The 22,709-nt window shown below is 54.6% G+C and overlaps 1 protein-coding gene across 1 annotated transcript; it reads left to right on the top strand.

Annotated features, from left to right (window-relative positions):
- Sema7a (semaphorin 7A (JohnMiltonHagen blood group)) lies at positions 1 to 22,637 on the top strand. The gene is given in 18 exon segments (XM_077109077.1): positions 1 to 194; positions 13,855 to 14,006; positions 14,470 to 14,511; positions 15,200 to 15,292; positions 15,493 to 15,577; positions 15,725 to 15,835; positions 16,373 to 16,512; positions 17,052 to 17,236; positions 18,060 to 18,168; positions 18,259 to 18,457; positions 20,984 to 21,222; positions 21,406 to 21,513; positions 21,515 to 21,541; positions 21,543 to 21,562; positions 21,755 to 21,816; positions 22,131 to 22,256; positions 22,259 to 22,390; positions 22,393 to 22,637. Coding segments are annotated over 18 exon segments (2,100 nt in total). The 5' UTR covers positions 1 to 22; the 3' UTR covers positions 22,491 to 22,637.
- The last annotated feature ends 72 nt before the right edge of the window (positions 22,638 to 22,709 follow it).

Genomic DNA, 22,709 nt, shown 5'->3' with positions numbered 1-22,709 from the left:
GCTGTCGCTCCGGGGCTGCGGGATGACGCCTCCTCCTCCCGGACGTGCCGCCCCCAGCGCACCGCGCACCCGCGTCCTCAGCCCGCCGGCTCGGTCCGGGCTCCTGCTGCGGCTGCTGCTGCCGCTCTGGGCGGCCGCCGCCTCCGCCCAAGGCCACCCGAGGAGCGGACCCCGCATCTCCGCCGTCTGGAAAGGTAGGCGGCGCCGCGCGGCCGGCGGGGCGCGGGATCGGACGCTGCGCGGGGCGGGTACGGAGTGTGCAGCACCCGGAGGGAGTGCGTGCTCGCGGCTCTGCGGGTCCCGGGCTGTCCCCGCAGAGAGCGTGTGGGTCTGGGTGAGTGTGTGTGAGTGTGCGTGGTGTCACGCCGGAGCAGGCTGTAACGCTGCAGCATGCGAGCGGCTGGGGCCAGAGCCCCAGCTAAGTCGCTCCAAGTCCGTAGGCAGCCAGGAGCCGCAGCGCCCGGACGCGGGGGAGGGTGCGGGCCCTCTCTCGGCCCCTAGCCGCTTTCGGTCTTTTAGAGCGGGGTCTTCACCGCAGGACCCTTTTTCTGTCCCGGCTCCCCACCTGGACCCCCTCCTTCTGAGCTGCGGGCTCTGCAGGCGCGCAAGGCTCTGGCTGGGCCGGTGAAGGGGGCGCGGACCCGTTGCTGCCGCCGCTGCGCTCCGGCTGCGGGAACAAAGACCCCGCCGCCTGCCCCCGCCCCCGCCCCGGCCCGGAGCGCGGGCCAGGCAAGGGGGTGGGCACCCTGCGGCGAGCCGGGACGAGGTGTGGTGCGGGGGCTTGGGGCACCTGGGCGCTGTCTCTGCTATGCCGGGACCGGCCGCTCCCCCCTTGCCCGCACGTGGCAGTTGTCACCAGGAATCGGCGCTAGCGTGGGGGGCAGTGCCCACGGGGTGGGGCGAGGCCATTGGGACCCCCGGCCGGCCAGCGGATCTGGGGCGGGTCGCCTTTAGGCCACAGTGGATATGAGAACCTGGGGGACGAGAGTCTCCTCCAGGGCACCTCAGTTTAGACCCCTGTACAATGGGACGGAAAGCTGGCTAGGTGGGGGTTTGAGGTTTTCTGCCGCTAGGGACTAAGCTCCCCTCCCCTGCATTGCATATAAATGCCTCCCCGCCCCCAAGCGGACTAGCTCTGTCCCCAAATTTGGCGTCTCTGCATCTCCCCTGTGGTTGTGGTGGTGGGACTCACAGCCGGGGCTGTTTGGGTCTGTCCCCACCGGGAACCCTTTGATGTCTTTGGCAGTTTTCAGGGATTGTCGGAGTCTGAGCATTATCTGGGGCAGGTATTCTTAGCAGAAGGGGGGGGGGGAACCACACACAAAATGAGTGTCCTGAACTGCTGCAGCAGCTGAAGTAATGTGACTCGCCCAAGGTCACTGGGTGGCTTGAGCTCAAGGTGCAGGTGGGGGCTGTGATCAGGTGCAGGACCAGTCCCGATTTTGCATTAGGGAGGCGAGAAGGATTTAAGTGGTTCTTCAACCATAAATGAGATGCCTGTGGTCTGCAGCGCTGCTATCCAGCCAGAGGTGTGCCTGGTGTGAGTGGAGCAGTTTGGCTGGAACTCTGGCAACCCTCTGTGGTGAACATTTGCACACCCTTTGCTCCAGCAGGGGCTTCCTGTGTTCCCCAGGATCCTTGCCTTGCCTCAGTCCCCTTGACTATCTTGGATACCACAGCACATGAGCTGTGACTGGAGGGGACAAATGGCCTTGACTAAGTGTTCTGAAATCTCCCCCTGCATCAAACCCCTTACATTTGGCTCTGCTCCCCATCCTCCCCAAATCTTTCCTTGATATCCCCCTCCACACACTTAAAGTACACCCACTTCTTAGCACTTAATGCATATCTCCTCATCCTGGGCACTTAGGTTCCACCCTGAGGCTATTTAAAGCTGCTTTCAGACCTCTTACCCACTTTTCTAAGCTCCCAGCCTAGCTCTATGCCCCCCTTCCCCAGCCCACAGCTCACTGCTGTGACCACACGGGCCATGTCCTCTGCTTGGTAATGCACCAATGACCCCCACTGGTTGGGGCTCACCAGCCAGTTACCAATCTAGTCCAAGGACAGCCTGTGGTCTCCTTCACCAGTGCCAGGTACCCCACTGGCCAGACAGGCCCTGCCATTCACCTGCTCACCAGGGCCACCAGCTGGTGATAGTATGCCCGGCTGACAGCTGCCTCCTGTCTCCTGTGGGGTGACACATGGCAGTCGGACAGAATTGAGTTTGGGTCAGGCAAATCCAGGACTGGAGTGAGAGGGGGCCCTTGAAGGCTTGCTGTAAAGCTAGAGCCCTGTCTACCAGTGGGTGGGGTATGGCACCAGGAATGACTAGATCAGGGACAGCAGTGGTTCCAGAGCCATATCTCTAGAAGGCATAGATTGGGATTTTAGTTTTGAACCATGACAGGTGTAGGGACAGGTATGGAAAGGTCTTTATTTTCTACTGTTTGAACTCCTAGGGAAAGGTTGGAGCAGGGGGCTCTGGAAGGGTCCCAGCCTGCACTTGTTGGAAAGTTTGCTGCTTCTTCAACCCAGTGAAGACCTGGCGCAGAACAGCTTGGGCCAGGAGAAGAGATGTGCCAATGTGGTGTCCTTGAGTTCTGCATCTATCTTTGACCCTCAGAGCTTACTAGGGCAAGATGGGTTTGGGGGATTATCCTTCCAGGGTGTCACTGACACAGTTCAGTCTAGGGTATGAATGTGTGGTCCTGACCTTTCTCAAGCAAGGGTAGGAAGAGTGGATTGCAGGTGAGGGCAAGGGATTGGCTGAGGTTGACAAATGTGTGTAAGCTGTGCACCTGTCCCTAGTCCACCAATGGTTGGAGGAGGAGGAAAAACTCAGGAAGGTGTTGACTTCCAGGGTCAGAGGTGAGCCAGTCCACAGCGGGGGAACAGCCCATCTCCAGTCTCTGCCTACCCAGCTGGTTCTGCCCTGTCTCTGGTCCAATTAAACAACAGGATGTTATTGTTGACTTGGTGGCTGCTGGGGAGTCATTATGAATCCACTCCCCAGGGCAAGGGGTTGTTGTCACCTTCTCTAGGGGATGAGGTCACACCTGGGGCTCCCCAAGCATCAGCATTTCCAGTGGAAATCCTTACCTCCTCAGGGACTTGGGTGTATTCATCACCTTCAAGGTGAACTCCCCCTGCAGAACTGGGGGGGGGGGGCAATTCCCAAGGCAAAGTGGGAGTTTCCTAAGCTGGGAAAAATGCTTGGTGATGTCACTGTTTACTAAACTCTATGATCTCTGTGTCCTGGATAGTGAAGAATATGAGAGCAGGGGGTCGGGGGATAGACACTGGCACAGGCCCAAGATGACCCTGGCATGGGTAGAGGGGAGAGGTAGGAGGGCAGGAACCTTGTTTTGGTCCCAGCCCAGCTCTGGCCGTAATTGCTTTGTGACTCTGGGCACATCATTGCCTGTTTCTGAGTCTCAGTTTCCCCAAATGGCTGAAGAGGTTGGGGATAGGAGCTTGTTAGTTTCTGAGCCATAGGCCTCAGGATTCCTGATTCTCTGAGGTGGGAAGGGCTGGGCAGAGTCTGGTGGCCTAGTCACATTTTTTTAAAATTTTGAGTGATAGAAACCTCAAGGGAAATCCTTGAGTTTTTTGTTTTATTCTCTTTTTCTCTCATGGGCTGAAAGCTGAGGATCAGTTGGAGGAAGTTACTTCTTGCCTTGTGGCCTCAAGGGTAGATATATTCATTCAGCATATATTTTCTGGGGTGAACTTTCTGCTGGTCTGAGGGCTGGACTTGGGGACCTAGCAATGAGAAACTTGATGAATTGGTGCCCTTGTAAAGGGGGAGACTAGGCAGATAGATCTGTAGTGAGATGGAATGTAGCAGGGCCTGTAATGGTGGACAGCTATGGGGGCTGAGGAGATGCTTAACCCAATTTGCCTAATAAGAGGACTTCCTGGACAAAGTGGCAAGCTGAGATGGCACTAGTAGGAGTTGGCTGGGGGAGAAAAGGGACAGGAAGATTTCAGACCCCCAAATTTGCATCTAGGACCACAGAGATAGTCATATGAGAGCCTCCCAAATGGAGGTATGGTGTCAGCCTGCGGTGGGACCTGGGGACCAGGAAGGTTACTTACAGGAGGGGTCCTCTGAGCTGGGCTGCTTGTCATTCCATGGCCAGCCCAGCACTGGGGAAGAAGGCTGTATCATTTCAAGAAGTACCTGCCTCTCCAGTGCTGGCAATGCTGTGGCCCACGGTGGCTTCCTGGTGGGAAGCTGTGGCTGGGTGCAGGGACACCAGGGCTTTCCCCATTGACTCCTGGCCGCAGGGGATTCTCCAGGTGAAGAGGCCTGTCTCTCAGCTCTGTCTCTTTCCACTCTTTCTTTGTAGAGACTGTCCATGCCGGAGGAGCTTCCCACCCACCAGCCAGGTCCTGTTGGGGGGGGGGGGGTGAGCAGACACCCTTCCTGTAAAGGGAAATGTAACAGAGGTCGGTGCCTTATGGCCTGGATTGACTAGGGAAGGGCAAGCAGGGGCATGGTCCTCCACCCTCTGGCTTAGGAATTTTGATCCCTTTAGTGGGAATAGATCATTCTGGTTGGGAGTGGGTCCTGAGCACTTGGAGGGAGCAGGGCAAGCTGAGCATCTCTCTTTGAGGAAGGTACAGTCCAGGGGACAGGGTCTGACAGCTTGCAGAGGGCCTCAGCTGATATCTGGTCTCCATCTTCAGATCCACATCCCTCATTTCACCCCATGCAAGATAACTGATTTTGTCACAAGAGGCTGAGCATACTTCCCCAATTTTTCTGGCAGCTCGGGGGCTGAAAGGTTTCCGTTTCTCTTGCTTTCCTTTTTTGGCCAGGCCTGACTGCCCCAGAAGCCTTCCTTCTTTCAGATGTGGGGAGAAGGGGGCCTTTGACCCCTGGCCTTACCAGCTCGCCTGTCCTCAGTGAACCAGGCAGGCCAAGGAGAAAGCCAGAGGTGGAGGACCTGGCCCTGCCTCTTCAGAGGCTTGCTCTTCCCTAGTCAGTCCAGCTAGGTCCAGGCCATAAGGTACCAACCTTATACAGGATGATTCTCCATCCCCTTTCATCAACCAGGCCTTGGCCCTGACTCTGCCATCTCTCTAGGACAGTGCCCTGCTCTCCTCAAGTCTCCTCTGTACCTCTGTGTCACCATTCTACCTAGAACACACAGTCACAGGGCTGCCACTTTCCTCAGTGCCAGATAGTGGCCTAGCCACTCCTATATCAACTCCATGATTCTTTCCTCGTCATTCCCCGCTTCACTCCTACCTCAGGGTGACCCCCTCTGCATTCCATTCATCCTTTTCCTCCTTTCTGTTCTTTAGAATTGAGTCAGTTCTTTTTCAGTTCCTCTGAGGAACCTTCTTGGATGACCTTAGCCCACACAACCTGATAGTTCAAAGCTTAGGACGTCAGAAAAGAAATGTCAGATCAGCTGGATCAACCACACAGTTCTCAAATTAGGAAATTGAAGCCCAGAGATGGCAGGGACTGGCCCAAGGACACCCAGCAAAATAGACAGAGCTGGGACCAGGCAGGACTGAGTCCTCTGCCCTGAGCCTGCGCTGGCCCCAGTTCTCGGCTTTTCCCCAGTTGTCTATCTGCCCTCCTGCCCTGTCAGGATTGGATCTCCCTGTGCCCATCTCCTCCTCAGCCAGCACAGCTGAGCTCAGACTCTTGCTACCTCAGAGCTGTCCTCACGCAGGAGCCACATCAGCCAGGACTGTCATCTCCCCAGGACCTTAGATTTGGAACAGTTAGATGCACCTCTTCTGGTCTTTCCTTGGGATGGCTAGGCTCAAGTCTCCAGGGCAGGTTGATCCCTGTCACTGCTTGGGCTAATCTGGGTTTAACCATCAGGGCAGTGTGGGATTAGGCTGATCCTGCTGTGCCTCCTGTACCCCCTGCTTCTAATCAGGGCCATGGGCTTTGTGCCAGCACCCTAGGGGACCCCTGATTGTGGAGGGCAGCCAGCTTCTACCCCAATGCCTGCATCTATGTTCAGCTCCTCTGGGGGAGAAGCAGGAGAAGCCCTGGGGTTGCCCTTGGGGAGCCCCTAGGTGCTTAGAGCTGCCTGTGACTTAGTGAGGACCCCTGGGAGGTAATGACTAACCCAGAGGTATAGCCTGGGACCTTGACAAGAGGTGAGAAACGGAAAGGTTGGTGTAGACTGGTACTATCAGGGAAGGTTTCCTGGGGGAGGGAAAGGAGCCAGGTTACAGTGAAGGACAGGGACACAGGGGACATGGGAGTCGGAGGGAGCCATTTGTAGTGGTGTTTGCGTTCTAGCCCAGGCCTCTGGCCCAGCCTATTGAGGAAGGAAGGTCGACAGTGGACAGTGAGCACCACCCTATCAGCAGCTAGAAACCCTTCCTGAGATGCCTACTCCTCTGCCATGGGGCCTGGCCCACTCCAGTGAGGCCTTTCCCTACTGTCCCAGCTGCCCCTTCTTGCCAAGCCCTAGAAATGGATGACGATGAAGCCACAGGAGGCCTAGTCCTTACTTGCTCTAGGACCCTGTGGTCCAGGTGAAAATCCCACCAGATAGAGTGATCTGAGAGAAGACAGTGTGTGCCAGATGGTGGGTGGTGCAAGGTCAGGAGCAGTAAAGGCTGGAGCAGTCTGGAACACTTCCTGGAACACAGGAATTTAAGGTGGAGCTTCCAGGACAGGTGAGATCCATGTGCAGGAGCGAAGGGACAAGGGCAAGCACGAGCAGTGTGCAGATGGGAATGAGCGGTGGCAGAGGTGCACAGAGGTGAGGTGGCTTTGATGGCCCTGCCCTGAGGAGTCAGTCCCTATTGGGAAGCACAGTGGGAGCCCTGGTGGATTCTTGAGCTGAGGAGCTGGGGGTGGAGGCTAATGTTTTGGCCAGCGCTGGCGGGGTGGAAACCCGTGTAGGCATGCAGTAAATAAGGACTGGTCAGCACGCCCTGCCCTTCACCATGCTCATCTCCAGACCAAACTATATTTTTCTTTTGGGAGCAAAGATCTCAGGAGGCTTATCTTCCCAATTATTTATTTTGGTCAGTACTCAGGGCTAGAACCCATGCTGTACCCCCAGATTCCTGTTCTCTGTGGGCTTGCATACTCATGCTGCTTATACATACTCCGGGATGTCATAGGTGGAGGTCATGTAGCCAAGTAACCTCTGGAAGGGCCCATTCCTGGAGTACAGTGTTACAAGCACTGATTCTACAGTCAGTCTGCCTGAGTGTCGACCTCTGTTCCCCCACTTATTAGCTGTGTGGTCCTGGGTAAATTACTCAACTTCTCTGTGCCTCACTGTCCTTATCTCTCAAATGAGGATAATAACAGACATACCTCATACAATGAGTGATTAAATGAATTAATACATCTAAAAATCACTTGGAGTAGTGCCTGGAACATAGTAAATGCTTTGAAGGAGTTGGGGCAGGGGTATCTTTGCTATCATCATCAAAATCAACATCCTCTTTCCCTGTGGTGTCTTTGGTTTCTGGTGGAATGCAGTCCTGGCAGTCAGGCCCCTGTAGCTCCCCGTCATGGGCTGTGCTGGCTGTCTGCCCTTGTACTGTCTCCCCTGCTGGTCCAGGCCCCGGCCAGGGCTGAGGAACCTTCTGTTTCACAACAGTCTCCACCTGCCTACCTCCCTTTACTCGGGGTGCTATTTCCTTCTTCTACCCTCTCCCTGACCCCTGCCCTGGCTCTGGGCCCAAGGGCAGGCCCTGTACCTCTGCTTGTTCCTCTGCTTTGAAGGAGCCACCAGCTGACCTTGGCTTCACTGGGGCTTTTGGAACCTGCTGGGCTAAAGAACAGGTGGAAGTTAGACAGGCCATGGTGTTTGTCCTGGGCTTCCTGCTTTTCCTGGGCTTGAGCTCAGAGCCTCCTACTCCAGCGGAGCTCAGTGACAGCCTTTACTCCCTTTCTGAGCCCCGCTCAGTTCGTCTCCCCTAAAGCTTCCTTTTCATATGGCCCATTCTTCCCAAGATTTTGCCCCACCTAGACTCCCAGCAGCCAAGCCTGGTCCTCTGAGCACAGGGATGCAATGCAGAGAGCACCAGCCCTTAGAGACTTGGAGGGATTTTGGTTTTCCTGTCTGTAAAATGGGGATGCAAATCATTGTCCTGTCTTCTTTGCTGGGTGGTTGGGGGATTTGGGGGCTAGTTATTGAGGCAGATGAAGTCATTAGCTACTGTCTCCACTTCCACAAAGTACTCTGACTTCTCTAGCTTTCACAGGCTGGGCTTCCCAAAATGACCCATGAACTTCATCCTGACTGTTTCGTGATTTGTTCCAAGAATCATTGTGGGTCATAAAACTCAGATCTTAACAAGTGTCAACTCCCCCAACCCTCATCCACAAAAGGGACCCAACTGAGGAAGGCCAGCCCCTGCTCATAGTCATAGCCACCCGGATGCCGAAGTGAATATGAATCTTTTTGGAGCCAAGGCTGAGCCACAGGTCAAGTGCACTCCCCTCCCACCCACCATTGACCTTGGTGGACAGTGGATGCTTCCACTGCAGCCCAGCACATAGCTCGCTGTTCCCCTGCTGATAAAGATGGGTGGACCCCTCCTTCCTCTGGGAACTGAGTACCACCTCGAGGCCTTGCCACCAGCACAGATGTTCTGTCCTTACCAGGCATCTGTTGGAACCTGGCTCTGCCTCAGTGTTGCCAGGACGTTAATAACGACCATGACCTTTGCTTAGCACCAGGCCAGTGCTACCCTGGAAAACAAGGCTTCTCACACCCTCTTTCCTGGCCATATTGGAAGAGATAGAGTTATGGAATATTTGTTCCTGTGCACCCGCTGCCAGCCGAAAGGTTTTTCTTCACCCCCTGACACAGCACCTGCAGTTCCACCATTAGTCATGCCTTTGGGTTTAAGACTTTGATTGCTAAAGACCCCCTGGGAGATCAGGGCCCCACCTGGAAGGTGGGTGGGCGGGTGATTCCCTTTAGTTGTCAGGTTAGTGACTTGGCGCCTAGTGAACAAGGAAGAGAAGGGTAGGGAGAGGGATGACGCAGGGAAGTAGAGAGAGAGAGAGACTAAGACAGCTTTTTTTGAAAATCAGAGGCTCTCAAGAAGTCTAGGACGTGTGACTGGAGAGATACAGCGAGGTGATGATTCCAGAATCCTCAGTCTCCCTTGATGTGTGTTGTTGGGCCAGTGGCAGAGCCTCTCTGGCTTCTGGAGCCCCCTCCGCTCAGTGACTGTTTAGATTCCCTCCTTTCCACCTTGACCTGAAGGGTGTGGTATTCCTGAGGGTGGAGAAGCTGCAGACTAATTCCTGGGATCCATGTGGCCCATAACTCTTCTCTCTGGCCACGCCAGGGTGTGAGGGGGGCCCAGCAATGCAAGATAGAAAAATTGTGGGTGGGTGGCTGGGTTCCCGACCTGAAGTGGCCTGGCTCCTGCTCCTTGGCTGTCTGACTCAAGTGTTTCCTGCTGGGATGCCCACATTCCTGCCATTCTCTCTGCCCACTTTCAAAGGGCTTCTTGAGGTGAGCATTTAAGGTTCACTGGGTCGGTGGGTCGTGTTGGAAGACTCTCCCTGCCAGACTAGACCAGCCCTTGATGCCTCTTTTGTGGACAGAAACTCCCTCTCTGCCCTCCTCTTAGGATGCCTTCCTGTTTTACAAGCAACGAGGACAGTGGGGACCAGGGTGAATGCGAAGAATGATGTCCCTCCAGGCAGACCTGTTTTGGGACAACCCACCCTGCAGAGTCTGCAGCCAATTTGCTAGTCAGTCCGTTACTGAGACAGTGGGGTGTGGTAAGAGGAATTAGGGCTGATTCTTGTGTGTGTGTGTGTGTGTGTGTGTGTGTGTGAGAGAGAGAGAGAGAGAGAGAGAGTTACTGGGCATTGAACCCAGGGATACTCTACCCTAGAGCTACATCCCCAGCCCTTTTTATTTTTTGAGATATGATCTAACTAAGTTGCCGAGGCTGGCCTTGAACCTATGATCCTCCTGAGCTGCTGAGGTTATAGGTGTGCACCATGGTGCCTTTCCTGGCCCGATTCTTTTCAGCGGGATCAGAGCCCTCTACTGGGGGGCTGTATCTATGTGAGACCACCTCCCACTTGACCCTTATTATATCTGTCCGGAGCTGGAACTGGGCCTTGTAGGCCCTGCCATTGTGAGGTGGTGCGGACTCAGGGAACATGGGGCCTGGCTAGGTTTAGGGCATCCTGAGTGCCCTCTTTATCAGTCTAGCAGAGCAAGGATTGGCTCGGAATCACATGGAGTGGGGGTGGGTTTTCTTGTGCCCAGCCTGCCTTTGGGCCATGTCCTCCCCATGTGCCCCTAGCCCCCTCCTCTGCCTGAACCCCTGGTTATTCTGGGAGCTTTTAGCTACCACTTAGTCAGCCACTAATGCGTCAGGCCGGGGAGTGAGGGGGGAGACACGGTGCCAGACGGTGCTCCTTTTAGACACAGGATGGGAAGCAGGGGGAGCCAGGAGGTGGGGGGATGCCGGAGGAAGGGGAGGCATTCCCACTCCTGGCCCTGCTCCTCAGGAGAAGGCAGCAGGGGAGACTGATGGACAGTGGGTCAGTGTGTCCTTGGGCTGTCTGCTTCTCCCCTCCCCCATCACACAGGGCCCACCTTCCCGATTCTTCTCTCATTAGAACTCTGCTAGGCTGTAGCTGTCCTCTGTCTCTGTACCTACCATACTGACAGCTTCTCCACCTTTGCTCAGGCTGTTTGGCCTGCCTGAGTCCCTTCCCTCACCCCGCTTTCTGGCCCATCTAGCTTTTATTTGCCTCCCCATCCCTTTGGGTTCATAAGCCAGCAAAAAATAAATTCTTTAATGATGTGATACTTCCTCCGTTGGCCTGGGCCTATTTAAGGCAGTCCCCAGCCTTGCTCAGACCCTGCCTGGGCAGAAACCTGAAGTCTGTCCCCGCCCCCTGGCCAAGCTCTCTCGTGTTGATCCAGCCGGACCACAGATCCTGGCCATGATGGCTTGGTGCTGCCTTCACTTCCAGGCAGCCCTCCTGCCCCTGAGCCCCCAGCCCCCTCTCCTGCCGACCTGAACAAAGCTTCCTTTCATGTATTCATTGAGCTGCCGCTCTGACACTTCCCCAGCACAATCAGGCCCTTTGAGGGCCTCGGGCAGTGCAGGAGCCGGGGCTGGAGCTGTGGTGGAGATTGGGCCAAGGTCTTGTCCTGGGGCCGAGCTGGTGCCATCCCCCCACCCCATTCCATACACATCACCAGGCACAAAGCCAGGAGAGGCAGGAACCTGGGGGTCACAGGAGGCAATGATCCTGGGCTCCAGTTTGTTCTTCTGCAAAATGGGATGAACAGACCTTGTCTTCCCTTACTGTAGCCATTACAGCCAGTGTTTGAGGGGAATAGGTTTGCAGACCCTATTCAGGACAGTCCTGGTCCTACCACTGTCACCCTCACCCAGCAGCCGGCAGCCCTCTCCCTCCCTTGATGTCGTCAGCATATACTTCATGAGCAGCCCTGGACTCTCTTCTTTGGCTGTTTGGCTTAGAGGGCCAAACAGCCTCAGAAGCTGTAGAAGCTTCCTGTTGTACAGCTGTCTCACCCTCAGCCTGGATTCCCAGAGCAGGGCCAATTCTCCCCTTCAGTCCTTCCCTCCAGGCCCTGCCTCACTTATCAGGCTTGACTCCCCAGAGCAGGCTGCGTCTCCCGCATCAGATGTGACTCCTTTTTTCAGAACTGCTCTCCTCCCTTTGATAACCTTGAAACCCTCAGACAAGGGCTCTCACCAGGGTCCCCTCTGGTGTCTCTTCCCATATGAGTAGAGCTATGGTTGTACATTGGCCTTGCCTGTCCCTCCAAGATCTGGGGCTATGGCCCTGGGGCTGGTGTGGGACTAAGGGACTGGTGGAGTTGGCCAGTGCAGCCCGAGGACTAAGACTTCTTTCCCTTGTCCCACAGTGCTATTTCTCAGATCCCAACCCAACATCTCCAGATGCAGTATGTATGTTTTCCTTGCTGCTGGGCTGGCTGTGGAAGCAGCGGAGGGGAGGTGGGGCTGTAGACTATCTGAATCCCGGGCTGGCTGGCCCATGGGGACTCTGGCATCTAGCTCAGGCTGCAGGTGAAAGGGGAGTTATGGAGCTGACTCAGGAAGGCCACGTGCCTGTGGGCCCCCGACCCCAGCATTCCAGTTTTACCCCAGCTAGAATTAAGTCAGAGTAGGGCAGAGCCGGGCAGAGCCGAGATCTGCCAACATCCTATGCTCACTCCAAGCCAGCAGCACAGAGCTGGGCTCTCAGCCCCTGCCCTATGCATCTGGGGCTGACATGGGTAGCGTTGGGGTCCAGGAGGGCAGATTCCTCTGAGCTTCTGGGTCAAGCTATTGGTGGAGTGCCCCAGGAGGGCCAGGCCAACCAGAGGGCAATGAATTTGGCACATCTCTGTGGCCAACCATGCTGACATTCCCTTGAATGCTCCTGAGAACTGTTACTGTCTGGGTGAACCAATCTGTCCAGCTTGTTAGTGTGATCTTGGCGAGGCTTATACCCCATTGCTTGTACCTCAGTTTCCTCCCCTGTACAGTGAGCTAAGACACAGCAAAGGTACCAAATAAGAAAACACCCACTTCCACGGATGACTTGGCCACACAACAATATGTACTTCTAAGGAAAGAAAATGAAGGTATAGGTCGTTCAGTGTAAGGTCCAGCTGCTTCTTGCCCCTGTTGAATGAAGGATCGGTAGGAATGGCCCAAATGGCAGCAAGAGGGATTGGGGGCAGATTTGAGGAAATGGCAGTTTTTCTCTGTCTGGGCTGCAGCTTGTCCTACTTGGGTGTCACTGCCAAACTGGCTGTCCCAGAGTTGGTTGCAGCTGAAAAAACAGTGGTCAGACCAAGTTCCTGGGTGAGGCCCGAGGCTGAGCAGAGATGGGAAGATGCTGGCAGTATATGATTGCTGAGGGCACAGCCACAGGCTATCCCATCCCTGTAATTTAGTCCTGCAAACAGGACAACCTCAGCAATGTCACCGGAGATGAGACAGCCTCTCCCTGGAGGCGGCGGCTGCAGCTTCTTTTTTTGGGCAAAATTGTCCTGGTCAGCTCTTCTGTTGAAAGCCCAACCTATTCTCTGTGAAGGTCCTCCTGTCCCAGAGTTGCTGGAGAGGGAGAACTGATCCTTATCCTCGGGAGATCTGGCATCTCAGTAGGTGAAGCCAAGCTCCAGTGGGTGGTGCTACAGAATGGTGCAGGGGACGAAGCACAGGCCCTGGTTCAGAGGCTGCTACTCATCAGCCCCAAGGGGGCTGCCCGTCCCTTGACCTCTGTTTACCCAGCCTCGAAATGGAAGGGAGTGGATGTTATGATTCCCTTCAATTCTGATCTCGTGTCCACTAAGGGGCGGCTGGACGGAGTTGGACAGAACTTCCTCAAGGAGGGCTTAGGATTCTGAACAAAGGGATTCTGGGAAAATCTGAACTCTAAGGGGTATGTTTAGAGTCCCTGCTGTTTGTTCTGTCTTGTGGCAGCAGAACTGATGAGCACTGATCCTCCTGACCCAGCCCAGCCCCTCAGGAGTACGCATGTATTTGGGGGATGGGGTCTGTTCTCCCCAGACATTCCCCAAGCCTTCCCCCACTCTGAGGTCACATATAAAGTGGAGAGAGAAGCTGTCCTCCTAGGGGAATGGCTATGGCTCTGGGGGAGGACAGCCAGTTGCTGGACCCTACTAAGGGACTCATTATTTCTCCTGTTCATGGCTCTCTGAGTTCCTGTGCTACCCCACCCCAGACCTTGTCTCTGAGGCCTCAAGTGCCTTGAGCACCAGACATCAGTTGCCACAAAGTGCTCGTGTGCCAGGGGCAGGTCAGGGTCCTTTTGCTAAAGCCCAGCCTTAATATTTCTATCCATTGCCTCCTTCTCAGGCCGTGCAGGGCAGGACCGAGTGGAGTTTGGCCAGACTGAGCCCCATACCGTGCTTTTTCATGAGCCAGGCAGCTCTTCCGTGTGGGTCGGTGGTCGAGGCAAGGTCTACCTCTTTGACTTCCCCGAGGGCAAGAACGCCTCTGTACAAATGGTGAGCCTGGACCCCACTCTGCTCCTTTCCTTTCCCCTCCCATACTACCTCTTCTCTCCCTCTGACCCTGGTGAGGAGCCTCAGGGATGAAAGCGTGGATCTTTCACTTCCATATCCACAAATGGTTTCTGGGAGAGGCTCCCTAAAGTTGGTCCAGTTTGGTGTAGGGAACTAACATAACTTGCCATGTGGGTAGCACTGATCCGGGAGGCTGGGGCAGGAAGCTAGGCTCCAGAACCCATGATCCATCTCCTGAGGTCTTGGCTTTGGGCTCCTAGTATCAGACTAAACAGCTGTGTAATCTTGGGAAATCTACTTACCCTCTCCAAGCCTGAGTTGTGCGTCTTATCTAGAAGATGAGAATAGTGGTCACTTCGTCTAGGGCTTGTCCTGAGGCTGCAGGACAGTATTTCAGGGCATGTTACCACTGGCAGAGTGGGCTAATGCTTCTTCCCTTCCCCAGGTGAACATCGGCTCCACAAAAGGCTCCTGCCTGGACAGGCAGGTGAGTGTGTGTGTGTGTGTGTGTGTGTGTGTGTGTGTGTGTGGCGCTGGCTGGCCAGCCCCCTTGGAGATGAGGGAGGAAACCTTGAGAATCTGAGGCAGGCCAGGAGTGGTAGTATATGCCCGTAATCCCAGTGACTCAGGAACCAGTTTCAGCAGTTTAGCAAGCTCTAAGCAATTTAGCAAGACCCTGTCTCAAAATAAAAATTTGGGGCTGGGGATGTAGTTCAGTGGTTAAGTGACTCTGAGCTCAGTCTCTGGTATAAAAAACAAAAACACAACAAACAAATCACAAATATATACTCAAAATAAAAATGCCTAGGGAGCTATAGCTCAGTGGTAAAGTGCCTCTGGGTTAATCCCCTAGTAGCCCCCGGCCCATGCACAAACATGAAAGAAGAAAAAAAGAAGAGGTTCTGAGGAAGGAAGCATGATTCTGCTCTGGGTGCCCCAGGCTGAAGGGGGAGGTGTGGGATTATCCTAGGGGCCCCAGTCTGAGCAGGAGACATGATCCCTCTCTGGAGGCCTCTGTTCTTAGTGGAGGCAGTGGGAGTGGAGTCAGCTGGACTGTCCTGGGAGGCTGCCACCTTCGCTGAGCCACTCTAATGTCTTCTTTCCAAGACTGAGGGTCCTACTGCCAGAGCCTTCCACCAACCCAACATCTTTTCCCATCTTTCTTCCTGGAATAGGACTGTGACAACTATATCACGCTCCTGGAGAGGCGGAGTGAAGGGTTGCTGGTCTGCGGCACCAATGCCCGCCGCCCCAGCTGCTGGAACCTGGTGAGAACCTCTGTCCACCATGCCTGAGCTCCCTCTCTCTGGGTGGGCTTCAGCCCCTTATGGCAGGAAGGAGATGGAGAACCTTGAGGTTGGGCTTACCCAAGAGCGGAGTCCCCGTGAGGGAGACCCTTCTGGTCAAGGTCATGGGGGGTAGTGACTATGAGATCATGCGGCCATCTAACCCCCTTGGTGTACCCCAGGTGAATGGCACTGTGGTGCCACTTGGTGAGATGAGAGGCTATGCCCCCTTCAGCCCGGATGAGAACTCCCTTGTACTGTTTGAAGGTGAGGCAGCACTGCTGCGGGGGCCCTTGGAGGATGCTGCTACACCAGGCCGGGGGAGGGATGGTCAGCTCCTTGTCCATTGGCCTGGGCCCTAGGGGAAGGACGTAAGGAGCTGCCCTTACCAACACCCCCCATCATTGTCCCTAGGGGACGAGGTGTACTCCACAATTCGGAAGCAGGAATACAACGGGAAGATCCCTCGCTTTCGTCGCATCCGGGGCGAGAGTGAACTATATACCAGTGATACCGTCATGCAAAGTGAGTGGGACTGCAGCTGGACCATGCTGGACCAGGGGATGTGGATGCCCAGATCTCCCCACGGGCCATTCAGAAAAGCAGGGTCTTGGCGGAGACCTGCGCAGCCCGTGCCAAGGAGTTTGGGCTGTGAAAGCAGAGGCAGGGTGGACCTACACACCCTGGGAGCAAACACAGAGGAAGCCCGGACCAAAGTTCATCCCTCTACTGAGCTCCTAGGGGGCCACCCCTCTCCTTATTAAGGCTCTGCCAATTAGGCAGAAGTGACATGGGAGTCCCCAGGGACCTTCCCCCAGTCCCCAGGCATGAAGTCATTGCTCCTGGGCCGATGACATCTTATTGTAGGAGGAGGGCAAAACAGGTGTGAAGTGGTGCTGCAGAGTCTAGGGCCTCTTGGGGTGTTGGACCTTGTGTTCTGAGTTTATTCCAGGTATAATTTGCCTTGGGCTTGTGTAGACCCTGGGAAAGCGTGGCAGGGTTGGTGTGGGTCCCTCATGTAGGCTCCCCAGCCTCACACCTGTTCACGTGTGTCCCTGGCAGACCCGCAGTTCATCAAAGCTACCATCGTGCACCAAGACCAAGCCTACGATGACAAGATCTACTACTTCTTCCGGGAAGACAATCCTGACAAGAATCCTGAGGCACCTCTTAACGTATCCCGTGTAGCCCAGCTGTGCAGGGTGAGTGGGTGTGTGAGGGGGGATGAGTAGGTGAGTATGTGTCTACACACAAATAGGAGTGAGTGAGGGTGTGCACGCTTGTGTGAGTCTGTGTGTGGGGCTGTGGGGGCAAATGTGGGTGCACAGATCATCATGCGTCTGAGTGGGTAAAGATGGTTGAGCTCATGTGCTTATGTGATGTGCCCGAGTATGTGAGTGACAGTGTGTGATGAGTGTGTTTTGCTTATATGAATAAACTGTGCCCTGAGTGTGTGTGTGTGGGGGGGGCAGATGTGTGTCTGAGCCTGTGTGTTGTGTGGGGACCGAGCACTCTCAGCATCAGGACCTCACTGTGTGCTCTGTGCTCTTGGTCAACCAGGCCTATGACTGGAGCCTGACCTGAAAACCTGCCTATGCTCTCCCTGGAAAATTCTGACCCCTTTACAGCTTGTCCTTCTCCTCCATAGCCCTAAGGCTGACATTCCTCATACCAAATGCCTCGGGTGTGTGGGGCAGCCAGGCAAATTCTGAGAAATCACCTCTTTCCTCTGTCCTTCTAGGGAGACCAAGGTGGTGAAAGTTCACTGTCAGTCTCCAAGTGGAATACCTTCCTGAAAGCCATGCTTGTGTGCAGCGATGCTGCCACCAACAAGAACTTCAACCGATTGCAGGATGTCTTCCTTCTCCCTGACCCCAGTGGCCAGTGGAGGGACACCAGAGTCTATGGAGTTTTCTCCAATCCCTGGTAAGAGACCTTCATCCTGGGACTGAGGCTGGCATTAGATATGTCCAATAGGGATCTTAGTGTTGGGCCCTGCTGGTGTGGCCTGAGCAGGGATCACAGGCTCAATGCCAGGGCTGTTGCTGGGTGTGGGCTAGGAGTAGGCAGTGTAAACGTGTGTACTGTTGTTCGTGATCATGTACACATGGTGTGTGGTCATAAATCATATGCACACTCATGCCTGTGTGTCTTACCATGTGTATGCTCAGAGCCCTGGGAAAGGCTGCTAAGGCCTCTCCTGGGGTGCTGGGTGCTGGGTGCTATCACACCTGCTCATGCACCGCCTGCGCCTGATAATTCACACTTCTTAATCGCTCTCATTGATGGAAAACAAGGCAGACAAAAGTGCTGGGGAGCTAAGACCCTGCTCTGTGGTTCCTGTGTGGTGGAGCCACCAACTGGGGAGGGATGGGGGTCTTGCTTCCTGAAACATCAACACTCTGCATCCTGTGCCCAGGGAGTCTAGAGAAGAGAGTCACCCAGCTCATGTTGGGATTCCTCCTACCTTGACATTGGGTAGAGGTGGCCTCTGAATTCAGTGATGCTGTAGCAGAGCATAAGGTTGTGGTTTTAGATGTCAGTGGAGAAAAAAATTAGGTTGAACTTCTCTCCCTCCTGCCTTTCTCCATTGGTGTTTGGTAATGCTGTGAGTTTGGCTCCAAAGATAGTCCTGGCTCACAGACCAGGGAACTGTGGATATGGCCCACCTTCAAATGTGGCTGGTCTGGATGAGTGGGGTTGGGTGGGTCCTGGGCCCCCTATTGAGGTGGTCTCTGTGTCTCTGCAGGAACTACTCTGCTGTTTGTGTGTATTCCCTCGGTGACATTGACAAGGTCTTCCGCACTTCCTCACTTAAGGGCTACCACATGGGCCTTCCCAACCCTCGGCCTGGCAAGGTGAGCAGTAATACCAGCTGTGACCCAGGTCCCAGCCCTCTCCTAAGTCCCCTCCCAGCCATCTGACTGACCCAGGCCTGCTTTCCTTAGTGCCTCCCAGACCAGCAACCGATACCCACAGAGACCTTCCAGGTGGCTGACAGTCACCCTGAAGTGGCGCAGAGGGTGGAGCCCATGGGGCCACTGAAGACACCACTATTCCACTCTAAGTACCACTACCAGAAAGTGGCTGTCCACCGCATGCAAGCCAGCCATGGGGAGACCTTCCATGTGCTTTACTTAACCACAGGTGAGGGGCTACCCTGGGACCCCCTGGTTTGCTTTGTAAAAATGGATGTGAATGGTATAAAGAAGAACATGGGTAACATTTGGATGGATCTTCATATGTGGAAGGAAGAATTGATTGGCTGTAGCTTTCAGAGATTAGTGCATGGGGTTGGGGAAGATCAGGAAAGTGCAGAGGGCTTCCTAGAAGAGGCAAGGCAGAGGGAAAAGTAGGAGACATCTAGGATGAGAGAAGAGCACACAGAATTTGGGTAGAAATGTGACAAGTCTGAACAAAGCCCAGTATAGCTTTGGTTCAGATGTTTGTCTCAGGGAATAAGATGGTGAAAAGAGATGTGGAAAGTCAGGAGGAGGGGCCTGGGAATTGAGCTTCCTGAGAGCCCCTGCCAGGTAGGATGAGGACCACAGACCCTTTCCCTGACTTGGGGATTGTGTGGATGAGACAATACATTCGAGAACATGAGGAAGGAGTTCTAGATGGGAGAGCCATGACAAAGCCTCACAGAGGACTGGAGTAGCCTCTCCTCTTCCCTGGAGGCCTTCCTGGGAGAAGTTGGGTGGAATGCCCTGGGAGATGGTTCTGCATTCTGGAAAGCTGCTGGGCATGGAGGAATCAGCCCTAAACTGGGTTTGTGGCAGCTTCCCGGTCTCGGACTGTGAGCCAGGATGGATCCTGGGAGTGGGCTTGGAATCCAGTGTGGGCCAGGGCTGCAGGCTTTCCTCAGACTAGAAAGGACCCTATCTGGGGCTACCCATTTAGGCCCCAGACACCCACCCTCAATGATTAACAATCCCCCATGTGACTTTCTGCTGCTGTTTCACCTTGGGGCTATCTGGGTGTGGTGGCCTGATTGGAAGCCTAAGTCCAGGGCCATTGTTTGGCTTTTGGAAGCCTCAAGGAGAAGAATTTCCCATGGGGCAGGACCTTAGCTCTGGGTCCTGAGATTCCATCCCTCTATTCTTCCATTTATTCTGGCTGCACAGGCTCTCTGTTCTTGCTTTGCCTTCACAGTACATGGCCTAGCTGTTGTAGTTAGCCAGAGGATGGCAGGGCACTGGGAATAGGGCTAAGAAGTCACAATACAGGATTGGGAGCAGGAATCAGGACAGGAAAGACCAGACTTAAGTGGACTTCCTGCACACCTGGGCTGCCAGCACACTCAGGGATTAGGGGAGGTGTCTGGTTCTCCTTGAGGGCCATGTGAGAGGTACTATTTTGGAGCCTGCAGCATTTGGAAATATTGGGGCTAAACTTTTTGAATGGAGGGAGGTTACTGGGAGAAATTATTGACTCTGTTCCTGAGAAGTTTACCAAGGAGGTGTTCTTGGACCTGTTTAGAAGTAGGCAGAAGGAGGGCTTTGTGTGTGTGTGTGCATGGCCAGAGAGAGAGAGAGAGAGAGAGAAAGAAAGGAAAGAGAGAAAGAGAAAGAGGTAGTGACTGGGCTGGGGGTTTATTAGGTCCAAGGAGCCTCTGGCCAGAACTTAGAGTCTTCAGATGAGAATCACAGAGGCCTAGAGAGAAACTGTCCTAGGCAGACAATCATCTGACTGCTTTTTTTGGGGCAGGTGATGCCCTGGGAAATGGGGAGGGAAGGAGAAAGGGAAGGAGGCTATTCTAGAAACTGGGACAGCAGGTGAGGTGGGATTAGGAAGACCAGGGGTCAGGATGCCCATTAGTCCCCAACAGGTGCCAATAGAGAGTGGAGAGAGTATCAGTGTAGCGAGCAGCCTGCTTATGTGACCTTGGGGAGTCCTTATAAGGAATCTAAGGTTCTTTTCAGATTTAAGATTTTGAAAAAAATTAAAATATCCCCTAAGACTAAATGCATTGTGGAGTACTGGATTGGATCCTGGAACAAAAGAAGGACATTAGTGGAAAAACCCGTGAAATCCAAATGAAGTCTGCAGTTTAGAGAATAGTAATGCACCAATGTCAATTGCTTAGTTGTGACAAATGTGCCATTGTTATGTAAGGCAGTCACATTAGGGGAAACTGGGGGAAGGCTAGACAGGAACTCTCTGTACTATCTTTGCAACTTTTCTGGAAATCTAGCATTGTTACAAAATAAAAAAAAATTATTTAAAGAAAATATATCTTCTAAGAGTCCAGGAGTCAGGGGAGTCTTGGAAGAAGCTGAGGGGTGGGGTTCTGATAGGTCAAGGTTCCAGCTTGTTCTCTTCTGATCACCAGCCATGTGACCCTGAAATAGTTGGTAACTTTTCTGAGCTTCTTTCCCTTATCTGTGAAGTGGGAAGAGAATGTCCATCTGGAAGGGTTGTGGAGGGGTGACAGAAGTAATGCATGAGCATGGGACTCCTGGTTTGCCCTTCACACTGCAGCCTCGGGCACATTGGGGATCCTCTCAGAAGAGTGCGTTGGGGCTCCTCTCGGAAGAGCGCGCTAGGCCTCCTGGAATGGCTGCTCAGGACTAGCCTTGGAAACTTCCCCGCTGCCCTTGGGCTTTGCATTCCTTCCCAGTCACACTCTCCTCACCCCATTCCACCCCAGTCCTGTGACCCTTGCCTGAGTCACAACTTCCTACCCCTCCCCATCCCGTCTTTCCCAGTACCCAGCCTCGAGGGAGCTGCCCAGCTCTGATGTAGGGCCCTTGCCTGCTGACCCTCTGCCCACTGTCCACAGACAGGGCACCATCCACAAGGTGGTGGAGTCAGGGGAGCGGGAGCACAACCTCGTCTTCAACATCATGGAGATCCAGCCCTTCCGCCGTGCGGCTGCTATCCAGGCCATGTCGCTGGATGCTGACCGGGTGAGTCTCCCCACCCCTGCTCTGGTTCTGTGGGGCTATCCTAACAGCCAGTGTGCATGTGTTTTGCATGTAATTTTAAGATCCTTTGATCCTTAGGGCCTGCCCAGCCACAGGACCCCTTGTCTGGGAGCTTAGGATTCAGCATAGTGGTCCTGTCCTGACCCGGTCTTGTTTTCTTTCCAGCGGAAACTATATGTGAGTTCCCAGTGGGAGGTGAGCCAAGTGCCCCTGGACCTGTGTGGAGTCTACGGTGGGGGCTGCCATGGCTGCCTCATGTCCCGAGACCCCTACCGGCGGCTGGGATCAGGATCACTGCGTGGTCCATCTACAGCTCCCAAAGGTATATTGCTTGGGGTTCTTGGCCTGGGAGAAGGTGGACATGGGAGTGGGGGTGGTGTTGAAGGCTGCAGGAGGTATTGTTGTGGGGCCATTTTGGCCAGACTCTTCTCTTGCCAATACTATGTAAGGAATGAGGTTAGGCCAGGGGCCTGGCTGCAGCCTCCCATCTGAGCCTCTCTTCTTCCAACTCCAGGTCAGTGCTGCAATCCATGAATCCAATGGAGCCTCACAAAGAGTGTCCCAACCCAAAACCAGGTACCTGATCTAGCCCCACAGGCCACAGTTCCATGAGTGAAGTACATCTGTGCCCCTGGTAGCTTTGGTCTGAGGGAGACATGAGTGTGACCTGCAGGCTCCAGGCAGATGGGGCAGGACAGTCTGGCCAAGGGAGCCCTATGCTGCTTTTGAGAGGGATGGATGAGGATTGTGGGAGCACAGAAGAGAAATCTAGGAACTGAATCCCATGTTCACTTAGAAGCCTTGCCCTAGAAGCTCAGTCTGCATGGGAGGACACAGCCTCCCTTAGGATCCCTCAACCCCTCCTTACAGCTTTTCCACTGTCTCCCCAGATGAGGCCCCGCTGCAGAAGGTTTCTCTGGCCCGGAACTCTCGCTACTACCTGAGCTGCCCCATGGAGTCCCGCCATGCCACCTACTCATGGCGCCATGAGGAGAACGTGGAACAGAGCTGTGAGCCTGGCACCAGAGTCCCAACTGCATCTTGTTCATTGAGAACCTCACGGCCCGCCAGTATGGCCATTACCGCTGCGAGGCCCAGGAGGGCTCCTACCTCCGTGAGGCTCAGCACTGGGAGCTGCTGCCCGAGGACCGTGCCTGGCCGAGCAACTGATGGGCCGTGCCCGTGCCCTGGCCGCCTCCATTTGGCTGGGGATCCTGCCCACACTTGTTCTTAGCCTCCTGGTCCACTAGTGCCTCCAGAGGCTATAAATGTCCCAGGCTTCTGCAGCCAGGGACACTGGAAAGCTGTCACACTCAGAGCCGGCTGGCCCGGAAGCTCCTTGCCTGCTATTTCTTCCAGGGGACTGAATAACCCAATAGGGGACCAAAGGCCTGGAGATGTCCCAGCGGCGGCTGCTGGGCCCCAAGTGGGATGGGGTGGAGGGGGGCCAGAGAATGAAGGCACTAACT

Source organism: Callospermophilus lateralis, chromosome 3 (assembly GCF_048772815.1).
Source record: "Callospermophilus lateralis isolate mCalLat2 chromosome 3, mCalLat2.hap1, whole genome shotgun sequence".
NCBI lineage: Eukaryota > Metazoa > Chordata > Mammalia > Rodentia > Sciuridae > Callospermophilus > Callospermophilus lateralis.
This window is presented reverse-complemented; position numbering and strand designations above follow the sequence as displayed.